Here is a 16,794-nt window from a genome sequence, read left to right as displayed (position 1 = left end):
GGTTTCTCTGAAGCCCCACGGGCCCCTCTCTTTCCTCCTCTCCCGAGGCCACACGTCTGTCCATCTTGTTGTCCAGGTGTGGCTTGAGCAGCCTCCTGGCCTCCCAGAGAAGGCCTGGGCTCCTTCACTCCTCAGCATACTGTGGGGTCTTTCCCCGCAGTGGACCAGGATCCAGAGCAGAGAGCGCACAGCCCTGCAGGAGCCCCTTCTCTGCGGTCTCTGAGGCTCTGACCCCCAGGCCCGTGGGGTCCTGTGGCCTGGGGCCCCGTTTTCTTGGCTCCTATAAGATAGTCACCACCTCTGCTTTCTGCATTAGACCGTGCTGCTGTCTTTCCCCTCTTTCGTGCCTTTTTTTTTTTTTTTTTTTTTCCTCTTTTTCTTCAACGTTTTTTTTTTAATTTATTTTTGGGACAGAGAGAGACAGAGCATGAACGGGGGAGGGGCAGAGAGAGAGGGAGACACAGAATCCGAAGCAGGCTCCAGGCTCCGAGCCGTCAGCCCCAGAGCCTGACGCGGGGCTCGAACTCACGGACCGCGAGATCGTGACCTGGCTGAAGTCGGACGCTTAACCGACTGTGCCACCCAGGCGCCCCCGTCTTTCGTGCCTTTTTAACGGAGGCTGGAAAGAGTGCATGTGAATGCCTCCGGTTGCTTCCTTGTGGCCCGGACAGCAGACTGGCAGTACCCCTTGTGGCCACACGGACTGTTTTACCCTGGTGCGTGCTTGCGTGTTGCAGGCCCTTTTCCTGTGGCTCTCCTTGCATTTGGGGCCACCGTGGAGGGGGCAGCAGCGGTGGTCTGTAATGTGGCCATCGGTCAAGGAGTTGTGCTCTGCTTGTCAGTGCTCAAGAGCAGTGCAGACGACATGGTCCCCGTGGCAGACATTTGCAGGGCACTTGGAGGGCCCGTGGCACCACGCACAGCACCGGGCTGGCGGCTGGGCTCCTGTGAGACTCGTAACCTCCGGGAATATGAGAGGCGGATTAGAGAGGGGCCTCAGGCCAGGGTCACTAGTAGGCCTTCTGTTTGCCCGTTGAGTGTCAGAGTTGTTTGGTCCCTGGCTGCACTGTTATGCTCAGGTACCCCTCCTGTGGATTGCTGGCTGCCCCTGTCGCCCTTGAGGAGGTATTGTAATGTGGCTCCCAGGAAAGTGAGTCCTGAATCCGGGAGGACTTCCTGTCATGCCAGGTCATCTCAGTCCCCTTCTGCATTTTCTAAAGTTTCTGCAGTAAGCAGCATTATTAGGACGAATGATTTTTTTTTTTTTTTTTAATGTTTTGAGAGAGAGAGACACACACAGAATTTGAAGTAGGTTCCAGGCTCCGAGCTGTCAGCATAGAGCCCAACGCAGGGCTCGAACTCACAGACGGTGAGATCATGACCTGAGCCGAAGTCAGATGCTCAACTGACTGAGCCACCCAGGCACCCTGAATGATTGTTTTTAAAAGGAGGGGGCCGGTGCTCCAGTTTACCCAGCTTCCACAGGGACGTGACACAGACCTTGAATATCCAGTCAATTTTACTTGGGTCCCTGGTCTCCACAGTAACGGGTGTCTAGATGAGGAGGTGTCCACTGACCCTTGAGCGGGGGTGGTCCTCTGGGCTATGGATGAACCCAGGGTGGACGTGCTCAGGCTGCTCTCTGCCTACCATGCCCTGATGTTCCCGGCGTACTCGACCCCGTTCTGGTTCGCCAGGGCATCTGGCCCCTCCCCAAATCACTGGGTGAGGGTGGGACAGCATGGTGTCCGTGGAAAGGCAGGTGGGCCTGGGTGTGCGGGGCCTTTCAACTACCCCACTTCTCCTTCATAGGAAGCTGTGCCAGCCACAGAGTGCAGGTGGCCTCCCCGGAGACCCTGCTGCCTCCAGTCCTCCCAGGGAACATGGAAGCTCGGCCTCGCCCCCTCAGGTAGGAGTGGCAGGCATGGGTGTGACCGCAGGTGGTGGTGGCAGTGGTGAGGGGGGAGGGCGGGGTAGGAGCCAGGGGGCCAGGGCGGACCTCACTGTTTGGGTAGCCTGTTGGGCCCTTGGCTCAGGGCCCGGTGTGGAGTGAGCAGCTGCCTGGCTTCCCCCAGTCTGGGGACCCGGGCCCGGGCCCTTGGCGCAGTTCCCTCGAGTACTTGTGGGTGGATGGAGAGCAGGCCACCGCGTTGCCCTGAGCCAGCAGGCATGGCAGGTGCACTTGCTTCTCAAGCTGTCGCGAAGATTCTGTAAAATGGAGTGTGCTGGCTGCGGGCACAGGGCCCTGTGAGTGGTGGCCGCTGCTGATTTAATCAGTAGTCAGCAAGGGCACTCACATGTCCCTACCTGCATGCTCTGGCCCGTGAGTCCCTTGTCCCAGGTCCCTTATTTATCTCCCTTCTCTCCTTTGCCTTGGAGGCTCCCAGCCCGTGTCCAAGGCTCTGAAGCCTGCTTGTGGCGAGGTCAGGTCTCTGCGTGCCCTGGCTTTGGGGCCAAAATAAAGGGCTGAGGGCCCCATTGCACTGCTTCCCCCTGATCGCGGGCCTGCTGTCCACCATCTTTCTGTCTAGCTGCTTCCCTGGGTCTGGGCTGTCTGTGGTCCGTCCCTGCCTCACGCGCCTCAGCCTTCTCACTTGTGAAATGGGGATGAGGCCTGCACGCGTAGCAGGGTTGCCATGGGGATCCAAGGAGTCCTGCGGCTAGGGGGGTGGATATCCCAGCCGGTGGGGCTGCCCTGTATCCTTCGGACTTGATTCTGTCACCATCCCCCTCATCTAGGGAAGATGCTGGAAGCAGGGACGTTTCAGACCAGTCCCTAGAGGTGGCCTTTTTGAGTGCTTCAGCTGGCCAGTTCTGCTGATGCTGCTTCTCTGCTCCTACTCAGGGTGGGCTGAGCCTGCCTCAGCAAGGGCCTGGCTGTTTCTGTGTGCCCCCTCGTGGCCAGAGTGGGCCTTGCAGGTGGGCACCGGGTTTCCTAGGGCCTCGCTGCTGAGCTCAGGGTCAGCCTGTTGCTCCCCAGCCACTTCTCAAGGGACACCAGTGGTTCCAGACACAGTCTCCCTTCTAAAATTGTTTCCCTTCCTTTGTAGAAACGACCACAGCCTCCTGATTTCATCGATCCCCTGGCCAGCAAGAAACCCAGGATATCACATTTCACCCAGAGAGCTCAGCCTGCCATCAATGGGAAGCTGAGTGCACCCCATGGCCGCGAGGCCCTATTGCCTACCCCAGGCCCGCTGGCTGGCACGGATGCCCACCTGCCCCCGCGGTTGGAGCCCCCGAGGGCCCATGACCCCTTGGCTGACGTCAGCAATGACCTGGGCCACAGCGGCCGGGACTGTGATCACAGAGAAGTGGCCGCCCCGGCCCCGACTACGCGCCTCGGTTTGCCCCTGCTGACGGACTGTGCCCAGCCCAGCAGGCCCCATGGCGGCTCATCGCGCAGCAAATCCAAGAAGAAGTCCAAGAAGCACAAAGATAAGGAGAGGGCAGCTGAGGACAGGCACCAGGCCCGGTTGCCAGACCACATGCCCAGCCCCCTTGGAGCCCCACCAGATGCCCCGGGTAGGTACCAGGAGACAGGCCTGGTGGTGGGAGACTGCAGGAGGACGTTGCCAGGAGCCTGAGCTCCCCACACCCGCCATTGCTCAGAGGGGGCTGTACCACCCCGTGGACCCCCATATTGGCACACCCTGCACATTCAACCCCTTTGCACCCTGTGTTCTTGTACGAGGTCGTGAGTGCCCCAGTGGTCTTGGCCTTGGAGGCTTCTGCAGTCCTGCTGTGTGCCAGGCTGGTGCTGGGTGCACAGAACCCGACCGAGCTGAGGCCCATGGAGGCAAACAACGCACCCGGAGAGGAGCTAGTTCCAGGCTACAGCTCTGGCTGCAGGGAGGTCCCAGACACTGAAAGGGGGGAGCAGGGTGGGGCTGGGGTTCAGGGAAGGCAGTGGGGCGGCACGTGGGCCGCTGCAGGCCTTGTGTAGCCTGCTGACTAGTGAATATTTCAGCCTGTGGAGACTGGGTTTGGGAAGCTGTCCATAGAACAGCAGGCAGTAGAAGTCAGAATGAGGTCATGTAGCAGGTGAGGAAGCCGAAGTCGAGAAAGCTGGGACCACAGCAGCAGGTGCAAGGCTGGCTGGAGAGAGAGCGGGAGAACCTTTGTGGGGCCCAGAGATGCTGGGAAGGTGTATGGACAGGCCAGGCTTGGGGTGGGAGTGGGGGTCTTCACCCCCAGAGCTTGGGTCACCTTGAGTTCACGGCCCTAGGCGCCCGAGCTGAGCACCCCACGTGGCTGTTAACAGAATCAGCATGATGTGGCCACAGAGACGCAGCTGCACCTGCCTCCTGCAGGCAGTCTCACGCTGTGTGACTTTCTGCCGCTCTCAGATTATGTGTCCAGAAAGGATCCGAGCAGGAGGCATTCCTGGGACAAGGGTGGAGCTGCATTCTCCTTATTTTTAATGAGTTGTTCAACTGCTCTCTAGAAAGGCCTTTGCCGGCCCCTCCCTTGAGGTGAGGCCTAGTTCCCTTGAGCCTGTCCTGCCTGGGGAGATAAACCCTGAGCAGGCCCAGCCGGTCAGCACTTCCTGTCCCAAACGGTGAAGACCCCATGTGCCCCTGGAAGGGCCCTGGGAAGGAGGAATACCATGGGGTGGGCCCCACACGTGAGACTCAGGTGGCTTCAGGTCCCGCCCAGGACACAGTGGCCTAGGTAGCTTGTCCCCGGATTAAAGTGAGAAAGTGAGGTTTGGAACCGGGCAAACCAGGGAGTAAGATGGCCCGAGGGAAGGCATAAGGACAGCTGAGGCACTGGGAGCTGTGCCTTAGGCTGGGTGACTGTCTTCATCTGCGTCTCGCAGGTGCCTCGAATGGTAACAAAACGGTTGGGCACAGAGGCCCCCCGTCCTGCTCCGAGGCTCCTTCTGGGATAGAGTATGTGCTCTGCCTGTGCAGGCAGCCGTACAAGCAGGAAACAGCCACCTTGGTTCTTTGTGCACCCTGCCTCTGCTTCAGACTCACTGGAGAAGGTTCCAGGTCAGCATGTGAGGAAGCTTTCTCGCTCTCGTGTTCCACACGGGAGGCACAGGCATTGATTTAACCCACTCCTCTATGCGGTACTGTCCCAGTCCTGCGCCACGATTGCCTCTGACCCCGACAGATGCAGCATCTGCCGGGCAGATGGCTCTTCTTAGCCACCCCTGTCCTGATGCCACCTTGGGCCCATAGCCCCAACTCGTGCCTGTGCTGCAGGTGCACTCCTGGGTCCTACGCCCATCCTTGTGTCTGCCCCCCACTCTTGCTCGGTCCCTGGACCCCTGCTGTTGCTTCAGGGTACCTTCCTGGGCAGGCTGGTGTACTGGGTGTGGGGGTTGGGCACAGCCAGGCCGAGCTCAGGAGGCCCACTGACCTCTGAGGGGTCGGATGGGGAGTCCCTCTCACAGGGGGACCCAGGCACGGGGGAGGCATAGGAGAAGCTGGTAGAAGGGACAATGGGGGGGGGCAGCTGTGGGGGGTTCCCTGTAGGCCTGGGGCACACGGTGGGAATCAGCTCGGCTAGTGAAGGGGGGTGGCTGAGTGAGGACGATGCACAGAGAGTGCTCCAGTAGGAGTAGGGCCTCTAAGTTTTGCTCAGGCCAGACCCCAGAGGTGTCTCAGGTGGTAGGTGAATCTGACCCTGAGCCTTGGTTTCTCCATTTGTTCTCTTACCTGAAGATCTCAGGAAGGCTAAATGAGGCAATGCTGACTGGGCCCACACATGGCAGAACACTCTGGAAGGCGTACCTTATGCAAAGCGTGGGTCGCGGAAGCACGGACTAAACTTACATGTGTGTTCATCGGGCCACGGCCCCGAGAGGGGGGAGAGGTGTGCTCCATGGTGGGAATCATTCCCTGCAGCCCAGGGATTCCCAGGTGGGCTGCTCTCCAGTCAGAGGGACACACAGTGGGTACCGAGGATATACTGCATGGTGACAGATGTCTTCCGTGCTGAGAAAAAAGGCCGCCTGAAAGAAGCCCCCCCCCCCCCCCCGGGAAATCTGCTAGATGGTAGTTTTGGTCTACTCTGCCCCCAAGAGCCGCGGACAGTCCCGTGTCCTCCAGCTCCTCCTAGTGGATGGCCTGGGATGCGGGCAGGAACAAGGTGGCCATCATTCTTCGTCCTGCAGGGCCAGAGACCTTGGACAAGGGCGTTGCTTCTTTTCAGAGTAGCGGTCTTTTACATGCAGTCAGCAGAGGTAGCAAGGTCTCTGGATCGGTCAAGCTCTGAACAAGTGGCCCGTGCGTTGGCCCTGTCGTTAACGCGTCCTTTCTGCTGCTTGCCGGAAACGTGCACGCGGCACGCCAGGGCTCCCTGCACTTTGCACGACTGTGGTCCAGGGACGCACACTTGGCTCGGCTGCGGCGCTTCTGGGTCCAGTGAGGCCCCCGAGGTGTCGCTTGCCCAGCCCTCACACTCCCTCTGCCCTTCCTGACCCCGCTTCTGCTATCCTTCCACGTCCTCCGGACCACAGAGCTTGGTGCGGGTCTCGGTGTGGACTCAGAAGGTACGCATTTGCTCTTCCTTCGTAGGTTTAAATGGGGCCTGCAACAGCTCGAGCGTTCCCACGTCAACCTCAGAGACCCCCGACTACTTGCTGTGAGTACTTCCCTGGTTGGCCCCCCCTCCCCGCCCCACGCTCTCCCCCGCACCGCAAGTTAGCGGAGGTAGGATCCGACTGCATGTTGCTGTGTGGGAGTTCTAGGACCAGGCTCCCGCTCAAGCCAGGAAATCACCCACGAGGTGGGGGCTGGTGGGGGGCGGGGCGCGGGCGACCACGGGCACCCCAGCCTCTCTCCGCAGCAGCCCCCTGGGCCCTGCTGGCCCCTCTCTCCCTCTCCCCAGGAAATATGCCACCATTTCCTCCTCGGAGCAGCGCCAGAGCTACAAGAACGACTTTAACGCGGAGTACAGCGAGTACCGCGACCTGCACGCGCGCATCGAGCAGATCACACGGCGCTTCACGCAGCTGGACGCCCAGCTCCGCCAATTGTCCCAGGGCTCCGAGGAATACGAGGTGGACACCCCCCTCCCCCGCCACCGTCCACCGCACTCACAGACAGACTCTGGGCTGGGGGCCCGGCCCACCTCCGGCCCACCCCGGGCGCCGCACACCGGCCCCCCGTGCTCTGCACCCGACCTGGTGAGACGGGCCTGTTTCTCATGGGTGCAGCCACACCCGAGGCCTCCAGCCCTAGCCATGGCCCCCGAGCCTGGCCTCTACCCCTCCCAGGGGAGGAGGGCCGCCGCGTCTGCCGGTGTTTCTCCCTGTCGCGCCTGGCGGTCAGCTGCCCCTTGCTGCTCTTGTGATTCAGGCCCATCCCCGGGGCTCGGCCGTGGAAGTCCGCGGGCCGTCGGGCCAAGTTTGGCCTCCTCTGCGATGGGGACGGTGGAGGCTGATTCCGCAGGTGGGAGGTGACCTGTTAGGGCAGGGGTGGCATCTGGAGCCCCGCACAGAGCGGTGGGTCGGATCACTGGGTCCCCCCTGCAAGAGCCCCTGGGGTCCTCTCTGCGGCTCACAGCCCACCCGTGCTCTCAGAGCCACAGGGGGAGGGGCTGGAGGGTTCCTGTGGCCCCCTGCCCGTCTTAGGACTCCCTCACCCTCTGATCAAAGGCACGCGGGCTCCCCGAGCTGACCGTGTTGGAGCTCACCGGTGGGGGGTCGGAGGGGGCTCTACCCTTGGTCAGCAGCCCTGGGACTCCAGCCTCCCCTCGTGACACCTTTCGGAGCTAGTTATCTGATTGATCGGGTGTTGAGGTCCGTCTCCCCTCGTGGGAGCCACCTTGGCTTCCGGACAAAACCAGCTCGTAATTGGAGGCACGACCGGGGTTCTGAGGGTCTGGGATACATGAGTCCCTGGGGTCTCTCTCTCTCTTCCCTCCTGCAGCCCCCGCGTGGACATTCCCCCAGTAGCTCCCTGCACCCTCGGATGGTTGGCCTTGAACAGAGGACAGGCCAACTGGGTGTGAGGGAAGGAGGCCACCCAGCCTGCTCTTTGCCTCCTCCCTCCCACGGTTCTGACCGGCCCCTCCCGCTGTGCTGCCCATCATGCTGGTCCCTGAGGCTGGGCCCCTGCCTCTCTCTCCCCTGGCCCAACATCCTCCCCCCACCTCCTGCCTTGTTCATCTCCCCTCCCCGCCCCTCGGCCTGCCTCTCTTTACTTTGGTCAGCTTCCCTCACGCCATGCTGAGGCTATTGTCTCAAGGCAGGTGGTGACTGTGCAGGTCACAGGTTATCAGGGAGAAGGGGTCACTCAGTTGGGGTTTCCTGCAGCCAGGGTCATTGTTCGCTTTCTTTTGTTTTCCAGACTACTCGCGGGCAGATTTTGCAGGAATATCGAAAAATCAAAAAGGTAAGTATCTACCCTTTGTGGGCTTGGGGAGGGGGTCAGACGAAGCTGGCTTAAGGTGAGCAGCACTAGAGTCCGGGAGAGGACGGAAAGGGGATGGGCCTTGGCTAGGCTGGAGTCTTGGGTCCTCAGGGCAGTCCCTGCCCCCATTGACAGCTAAGAAGCTCAGCCCGTCCCTCCCTGGGCACCCCAGCACCCTCCAGCTCTCCCACTGCTTCGTGGGTGCAGCCCCCAGGCTCTTTCCGGCTCCCTCCAAGGTCAAGGGAGGAGCCGAAGCTTCCCGCCCCCAGCTGCTAGTCTGGCAGGAATGCCTAGTCAGGGCTCTGTCGGTTCTTGCTCCTCAAGGCCACGAGCTGTGGCTTCACCACGTGTGTGCCCCCGTGTGCCAGGGTGTTTCTCTGCCAGCCAGGTCCCAGCCCAGGAAGGAGACTTTGTGACAGTCTTGCCTCTGACCCTCATCCTGGCAGTGACCATGTTTCCCAGGATGGGGCTTGGGGGCGGGGGAGGGAGGGACACCAGCCCAGGGCTCTGGCCCAAGGTAGAGCAAGGGTCCCTGTCATTGCTTGGTGGGCACTGGCCTGCAAGTAGGCGGAGTGGGAGCCCGAGGCGACCAGCAGGCTGGCCTGCTTCACACAGGGCACACTCTGGGGTGGCGGCTGCAGGATGTGGCTCAGCCCTGCCGCTGCTCTCTTGCAGACCAACACCAACTACAGCCAGGAGAAGCACCGCTGCGAGTACCTGCACAGCAAGCTGGCCCACATCAAGAGGCTCATCGCCGAGTACGACCAGCGACAGCTGCAGGCCTGGCCCTAGCCTGAGGCCACGGGGCTGGTGGTCCGGGCTGGCTCCCCACGCCGGGCCAACCCTCCTGGATGGTGGGGGAGCTGGGGGCGGGGGGGGGTGGGGTGGGGTGGGGAGTTCCAGAGCGGAAAAAGATTTATTTAAACAAATAAACACGAGGAAGACACGTTCATCTGAGCCAGCAACGCCGGCTTTCGGGGGAGCCCCTGCAGACCTGGTGCCCACAGGTCACAGATCCAGGTGCGGGGGCCGGCGTCTCATCCCACTCCCCCGGCCCCCCCCCCACCTCCTGAGGAGCCCCCACCTCTTCTCCGGCCCACAGCCCAAGGGGCTTGAGCTTCCCCCTCCCCGAAAGACTCCAAGGCCAGCCTGCCTGCCTTTTCTAGTTTTATACAAAGACAGCCACTTTTAGCTACTGCTTATGAGACTTCAGTCTATTTTTGTATGAGAGAGAAAGCATCTTTTCTAAACCTGTGCCTCCCCTCCTTGGGCACCAGGGTCTAGATGCCGCCCTGTGTCCTTTCTGCAGTATTACAGATGCCATCTGAAAGTCGAGAGTTGCTCCTGAGGGCTGAGGAGAGAACCAAGGAGGGGGCGGTGGGCAGGGGCGGGGGTGCAGCTGATGCCCACGTTTGGCTGTGCTCCCGCCCTGGGCCCTCCCTACAGCCCCGGGCCTCTCCCGGCCCAGGCCCGGACGGGGTCTCTGCTCTAAGGGGGTAGAGGCCCGCCCAGGTCTATTTCGAGAACTCCAGCTGGCCCCAGAGCAGCTGCTGAGAGCCGGAGGGGCAGAGCGGCTCTCGGCCCACCAGGCCTGCCCTGCTATTTCAGGCCCTCAGCTGTAGGGGGTCACTGGGGGTTTTCTGTGCTCCGAGCTCACACTGCAACAACAGTGTCGGATTTTCTTTTATTACGTTCTCGATTTCCCCCTTTGCTGCTGCTTTTCTTTTCGCGCTGAGACCGTGTGGTCTCCATGCTGTTGACCTCACTCCATCCCTCAGTCCACTTGTGGGTCTTGGGGTCATCTTAGCAGAGTCACCGCAGGGTTTATACTCAGGGAGGGGCTGGGGGGGGGGTTGATGGGGTCCGGGGACCCCCTGAGAGTGAGCTCAGAAAACGTGCCCTGTCCGCCCACTCTGGGCGGGGGGCGTGGGATCCATGGACACCATCATTGCTGCTTAGTAGCTGTGCCTAGTCTAGTGTCCCCCAGTGTTGGGGGACCACATGTATGTGTGTGTACGTGTGTGTGAGGGCCCCGCCGGGGTGCAGTGGGGACGGAGGCGTGTGTTCACATTCAGGGCCGCACTCGGCGAAGCCACAACCAGGGAAGGCAGACGGAGAGGCTGCATCCTGGAGCCCGGGGTCATGCGCTGGGTGGGTGGGGGGTGCTGTCGCCAACAGTGGTGAGGCAGGGAGAGCAGAAATGCTCACGCAGAAAAATGTCTATTTTTCCAAGCCACGGGGACGTCTCCTAACGGTTTCCCAAAGAGCAGGCGCCCTCACGGAGGCACCGGCAGCGTGCCTGCCCCACCCAAGGCTCCTTTCTTGGGACCCCTGGGACGCCCCGAGCATCGAGGGAACTGACCCTTCATGTTTCAGTGGTTGTTTTGTTTTTTTTCATTTGGGATGGAGTGGGATAAGGGTTGAGCAGGCTCCAGGGACCCCCCCGAGTTCTGCAGACAGCCGCGTTGTACGCGTAGACTGTCCTCAGCCGGACGCGCGGACCCGGGTGAAAAGGGATTATTTAAGGAGGCTGCAGCCCGCGGGGCTGACCCGGCCCTCTGCCCTGGGAACCGGTTCAAGGGACTCTCGGTTGAATTTCCTTTTTGTTGTTGGCTTTTTGTTGTTTTTTGTTGTTGTTGTTGTTTTTCTCCTTTTAAGGAATTATGAAGCTAAGAAAAAGTTTTGTGCTTTGGGGGTGGATGGACAAAAGTTCTAGCTGATTAAATATGGTCTAACTTATTGATACTGTGTTTTGCACCCCCTTTTTAATATTGTACTGTGGAGAAAAACTATTTTGAGCCATGGAGTTGGTGTTTACAAGAACTTTTCACTTTTGCCAAAATGTTACGATTGAAAGGCATCCGCGTCTTCAGTTTCCTAATATTTTCTTAAAAGATCTAGTGTCCTTTTTGTACACTAAACAGGTGAATGCTGATTTTTTTTCAACCTACAATAAATTTCACTGAACCGAACCTAGCAGCCCGGAGTGCCTGGGTGCGTTTGTGTCTGTCACAGCCAGGGGCCTCCTGGGCCCCTGTCGGGGAGGGCTGGGGTCAGGACTAGACTTGGCCGGCCCCGGAGTAGCCATGGTGACGAGCACACGTGGGGGTGAGGCCGGCAGGTGAAGGCTGACCCAGCGAGGTGATGGGCCCTGCAGGTGCCAAGGCACGAGGCCAGACCACTTGGTCACAGGCAGGAGAGGAATGGACACTGGGGATGTGGGGGCAGCGGGGAGCCAGGGTGGGTGTATGAGCAGGGCCGTGTCCCCGGGTGTGGACAGGGTAGACCAGGCCCAGCAGAGGCCTCCCGAAGTGCCAGAGCCCCCAGGAGCAGGGAACGCGTGGGGCCAGGGGAGCACCCACGTTTGGGGAAATGATGAAAACGGCGGTGACGGCGCTATTTTATTGTTTCTCCCAACTAGGCCGGCTCGCTGGGGCCGCCCCTGTGCCCATGATGGGGATGGGGACGCTGAGGCCCAGTGGAATCCCACAGGCCCGGGATGCCAGCAGGGATGGCTGTCCTTGTCCCATGTTCCAGGTGAGGAGCTGAAGGCAAGGCAGGGGTCAGGGTCCTGTTCTTGAAGGACGTGGTGCGGGTGGGTGTTTATCTTAGGAAGGAAAAATAGATAAAGAGTAAGACTGGGATTAAAGGGGTCCAGGGGTCAGGGGCTGTGGGCCTTAGCCTCTGGGACAGCCCTGCTGGCCAGCAGCCTTGGTCCGAGTTCTAAGGTGGCCTGGGAATCCAAGGGGCGCAGGAGACAAGGTCAAGCAGGCCCTGTGGGGCAGAGTGTACCCTGCTCCCCGGGCGGCCTGCCCGTACCGTTCTTCTCGGGGATAACATCTCTCTCCCCCACGGTCCGGAGTCCAGGGCCAGCGTCTGCCTCCTTCAACCCCGTCACGCCTCAGCTTCGCCTTGCCCACCCGACTCCCTAGGCCCTCCACCAGACTCCCCTGCAGCCCCTGTGCCTCCCAGGGTGGCCGTCACCCCCGGCACCTCAGCGGCAGGCAGTCCCGTGACCATCCTTCCCGAGCCAAGGACGTCACAAGTCCAGCCCCCCAGCCCCAGAAGGGTCTTCCCAAGCTCACAATCAGTACCATGGCCGAGGGGCTAGGGGCCGCCCACCATTCCGGCCACTTGTTGGACGACATCCCCAGGTGTCATCTTGCCGCACTCCGATCCCACAGTCCCTCCTGTGCGCCGGGCTCCACCTGGGCACTGGCACTCGGTGGCTGAGACAGCCCTGCCCCTGCCCTCGAGAGCCCCACCGGGGTCCCCAGGTGGTCCCTGCGAGCACTGTACGGTGCCCATTTGTCTGCCAGGATTAGAAGCAGCCCGAGGCCTCGTCCCTCCCAGCCCCCCACCCAGCCACCCCACTGCCCTTCCGGGGAGCCTGTCTGGGTCAGCTCTGCCCCCACCATCTTCCTGGCACCTCCCGCAGGCTGCCCAGTGAATGCTAGGGCTCCCCAGGCCTGGGGCTGGGGACCTCTCTGGTCTCTGCACACATTCCCAGGTCACTTGTCACTTGGAGGCACAAGCTCCCTCCAGTCCTCTGACACCTACTGGATTTCAATTCTTGGAGCTGGCATCAGACCCCACAGGTTAAGGGCTCAGTCCCACGCAAGACCGCCCCGACTTCAGACACCTGCCACAAGTCTCAGGCCACCCAAACTTCTGACCCACTGGCTATACATCAGGGGTTCCCTCGGCTCCCCCCCTTGGTTTGCCAGAATGGCTCACAGTGCTCAGGACAACACTCCCAACAGCCGGAGGAGGTAGATGGTGAAGGCAGGGAGCGAAGAATGGCACTGGGCTTCCATGCCTTCTCCAGATGTGCCACCGCCCATCATGTGGGCAGCACCGTCATGTGCTTCCCGAGCCCTCCTTGTTGGGTTTTTGCACGGGCTCCGTTATGTACATATGATGAAATCACTGGCCGTTGGTGACTGAACTCAATCTCCAGCCAGGAACTGGGGACGAAACCCAAATATTATACAATACGCCCTCCCTCCAGCCTCGAGGGTCTGCCCTTGTCCCCAGACCGCTTCTCTTCCCTCCCACCCGGCCACCTTTCCATCTGCCCCCGAACCCACTCCCCCAGGTTTTTGCCTGGGCAGTCCTTCATATCTCCCCATAAGAGATGTCCTCTTGTCTCAAGAACCTTGCAGCAACCACCTCCTCCAGGCAGCCTGCCCTTGCCAGACCCTATCTGTGAGTTGCCTCTGGCTAGGTAGGGGTGCCCCACTGTACTTCCGACGCCCCTACACTGGAGCCCCTTGAGGGCAAAGCCTGGAGCCAGAGTCTTGGAGCCCACAACCCCCAAGGCCAGGCCCTGACCATGTTTCCTGCGAACGTTCCCAACTATCCACCTTTTGGGTCAGCTCCAGTGGTGGAAACTTTCCAGCCGGAGGAGGCCGCTTGTTTTGGAAAGTTCCTGGGGGAGCCGCCCCCGCCCGCCCGCCGGGTTCCCACGCTCCCTTATCACTGGGTGCTAGGGGGGCGCCATGCTGTGCCTGCCTAGCTCCTCCCCAGCTGACCTCGTTGGTCCTGCCCACCCCCTCCCTTCCGCTGCCCTCTCACCAAACACCGGCCCCCTCCAGCCTGGCCCTGCCAAGCCCTCCTGCCACAGGTAGGGAAATCGAGGCCTCGCAGCGCCCCCTACACGCACCTTGTGAGCCCTGTCGGGAGTGTCTTCTGCTCAGGAAGGGGGAGGCCGAGGCGGCCTAGGCTGAAGCAGCGTTTGGCTCGGGAGTCAAGAGTTCTGGCCTTAGTTTCCACTGCAGTATCTCGGACCCAGGTGCCCAGCCCCCCCTGCCCTGCTCCAGCTCCACCTTTTGCCTTGTGGCTGGGCCTGGCGCGCTCTCGCAACCATTATTGTCCTCTTTTGCAAAATGAGGCAAAGTGGCCGAGCGCCTTAAGCGACTGTGGTGCGAAGTGAATCCACGCGCTCCGTGCTCGGGCCGGGGTCTGTAGCCCACGTGGATGTCCTGCCGCGCCAGGCAGGGCGGGAATCCCAAGGGCGGTGATGGCTAAGGTCTCCCGGGGCCTTGAACCCGAATCTTAGGCAGACGCGCCCCTCCTCCCCGCGCGCCCCTCCTCCCTGGCGCGGGTGGGGTGAGGGGCGGGGCGTGGGCGGGGCCGCGGCTCTTTTCTCTGGAGTTCGCGCGCCCCGAGCCCTCGCCGTCCGCCACTGTCCGAGTTGACTCCGCGCCGGTGAGTGCGTCCCCGGGTTTGGTGCGGGCTCTCCGGGGACCGCAGTCGCCTCGGTCCGCCGGCTCCCGTGTCCCCGCTGACCTGCCCATCCTACGCCCCTAGCTCTCCGCGATGGAGGCCACAGCCGAGTTCGTGGTCGAAAGCCCCGACGTGGTCTACGGCCCTGACGCCATCGAGGCTCAGTACGAGTACCGGACAACGTGCGTCAGCCGCGAGGGCGGTGTCCTCAAGGTAGGCAGGGGACCAGGAGTTGTGGGGTGGGAGTGGGGGAACTAGGGAGCCAGGAGGGGACGGGAATGACCCAACGTCTGTGGGCCTGTCCCTGCAGTAAGAGGGGGGTGTGGCCCCAGACTCACTGCACCGCTCGTCCCCAGGTATACCCCACGTCCACGCGCTTCACCTTCCGGACCGTCCGGCAGGTGCCCCGGCTCGGGGTCATGCTCGTCGGCTGGGGTGGGAACAACGGCTCCACGCTCACCGCTGCCGTGCTGGCCAACCGGCTGCGCCTGTCCTGGCCCACGCGCACCGGCCGCAAGGTGGGGGGTCGGGTGGGGCTTGGCCTTGGCCGGAGTCGGTGCGGGAGGGAGAAGGGCCTCTAGGGGGCGGAGCTCTACGAAGGAGGGGGGGCCCTCAGGGGGAGGAGCCTAAGGTGCCGGCCGGCTCCCGTGGCGGGGGGAACCTCCAAACGGGGAGCCGCTTCTGCGGCTGAGGCGTCCAAAAGTAAGGCGGAGCTTGAGGATGCCGGGAGGGGCCCTGGCCGGCCAGCGGCCCACGCCACGCCCCACCTCACTCCGCCCCGCCTGCCGCCCCCCAGGAGGCCAACTACTACGGCTCGCTGACGCAGGCCGGCACCGTTAGCCTGGGCTTGGACGCCGAGGGCCAGGAGGTGTTCGTGCCCTTCAGCGCACTGCTGCCCATGGTGGCACCCGACGACCTCGTGTTCGACGGTGGGCGGGGCCCTAGGCAGGGGCGGGTGGGAGGCGGGGCCTGGAGGGGCCTAGGTTCCGGGCTGGGCTGAGCTTGGGGGTGTTAGCCTCCCACCCCGCACACCCCGCCGCAGGCTGGGACATATCATCCGCGAACCTGGCTGAGGCCATGCGGCGCGCGCAAGTATTGGATTGGGGACTGCAGGAGCAACTGTGGCCACACATGGAGTCCCTCCGCCCCCGGCCCTCTGTCTACATCCCCGAGTTCATCGCCGCTAACCAGAGTGCGCGTGCGGACAACCTCATACTTGGCACTCGCGCCCAGCAGGTGCAGCCCCGCCCCAAGTCCTTTGTCCCTTGCCACTTGTTGCTCCCGCCGTTTGCCCCCACGTTCTCTATCCGTCTTTTGTCTTCACGCTCCCATCCTGAGGGTCCACACCTCACTCCGCACTTGGGCAACCGAGTCGCCCAGACCTCTCCAGATCGAGGGGCCTGTACAACCTCCTTCCCTCCCCGCCCAGTTGGAGCAGATCCGCAGGGACATCCGTGACTTCCGGTCCAGCGCTGGGCTCGACAAAGTCATCGTCCTGTGGACAGCGAACACGGAGCGCTTCTGCGAAGTGGTCCCAGGCCTCAACGACACTGCTGAGAACTTGCTGCGTACCATCCAGGTGGGGGTGCACACGGGGTTGGAGAGGGGCCAGGGCCGGAGCCCCAAAGAACCCCTCGGTGCTGACTGCCCGCCTACGTCCGCAGCTGGGCCTGGAGGTGTCGCCCTCCACTCTCTTCGCTGTGGCCAGCATCTTGGAGGGCTGTGCCTTCCTCAACGGGTCCCCGCAGAACACGCTGGTACCCGGGGCCCTCGAGCTTGCACGTCAGCGACGCGTCTTCGTGGGTGGAGACGACTTCAAGTCAGGACAGACCAAGGTCAAGTCCGTACTGGTGGACTTCCTTATCGGCTCCGGCCTCAAGGTGCGTGGGCCCCGGGGGGTGCACGGCGCGGGAGGGGGTGCTTGGACCCTAGGCGCCGGGGTTGTGCGCTGCGGGGCCTGCAGCTGCCGCGGGGCCCCTTTTTCCCCGCAGACCATGTCCATCGTGAGCTACAACCACCTGGGCAACAACGACGGGCAGAACCTGTCGGCGCCGCCACAGTTCCGCTCCAAGGAGGTGTCCAAGAGCAGCGTGGTGGATGACATGGTGCAGAGCAACCCGGTGCTCTACGCACCCGGCGAGGAGCCCGACCACTGCGTGCGTGGGCCGTGGGCCTCGGGCCGCTGGGGGGGGGGGGG

The 16,794-nt window shown here is 62.1% G+C and overlaps 2 protein-coding genes across 3 annotated transcripts in view; both read left to right on the top strand.

Annotated features, from left to right (window-relative positions):
- ELL (elongation factor for RNA polymerase II) overlaps nt 1-11,519 on the top strand; it is a 78,301-nt gene extending 66,782 nt beyond the window's left edge. For both annotated transcript variants that reach the window (XM_049640267.1, XM_049640268.1), the window contains exons 7-12: nt 1,813-1,909; nt 3,051-3,525; nt 6,531-6,597; nt 6,844-7,015; nt 8,307-8,351; nt 9,045-11,519. In XM_049640267.1, coding sequence (XP_049496224.1) covers nt 1,813-1,909; nt 3,051-3,525; nt 6,531-6,597; nt 6,844-7,015; nt 8,307-8,351; nt 9,045-9,161 — 973 coding nt within the window. In that variant the 3' untranslated portion in view covers nt 9,162-11,519. The remainder of the gene's footprint in view (nt 1-1,812; nt 1,910-3,050; nt 3,526-6,530; nt 6,598-6,843; nt 7,016-8,306; nt 8,352-9,044) is intronic.
- A 123-nt stretch (nt 11,520-11,642) lies between these two features.
- ISYNA1 (inositol-3-phosphate synthase 1) overlaps nt 11,643-16,794 on the top strand; it is a 5,913-nt gene continuing 761 nt past the window's right edge. The window contains exons 1-8 of the mRNA XM_049639423.1: nt 11,643-11,906; nt 14,682-14,810; nt 14,954-15,115; nt 15,394-15,526; nt 15,640-15,833; nt 16,027-16,176; nt 16,262-16,477; nt 16,589-16,775. Of these exons, the coding sequence (XP_049495380.1) occupies nt 11,742-11,906; nt 14,682-14,810; nt 14,954-15,115; nt 15,394-15,526; nt 15,640-15,833; nt 16,027-16,176; nt 16,262-16,477; nt 16,589-16,775 (1,336 nt within the window). The 5' untranslated portion in view covers nt 11,643-11,741. The remainder of the gene's footprint in view (nt 11,907-14,681; nt 14,811-14,953; nt 15,116-15,393; nt 15,527-15,639; nt 15,834-16,026; nt 16,177-16,261; nt 16,478-16,588; nt 16,776-16,794) is intronic.

The sequence above is a fragment of the Panthera uncia genome, chromosome A2 (genome assembly GCF_023721935.1).
Source record: "Panthera uncia isolate 11264 chromosome A2, Puncia_PCG_1.0, whole genome shotgun sequence".
NCBI classification, from domain to species: domain Eukaryota; kingdom Metazoa; phylum Chordata; class Mammalia; order Carnivora; family Felidae; genus Panthera; species Panthera uncia.
Note: the sequence above shows the minus strand (reverse complement) of the source record. Positions and strands in the feature narration are given on the sequence as shown.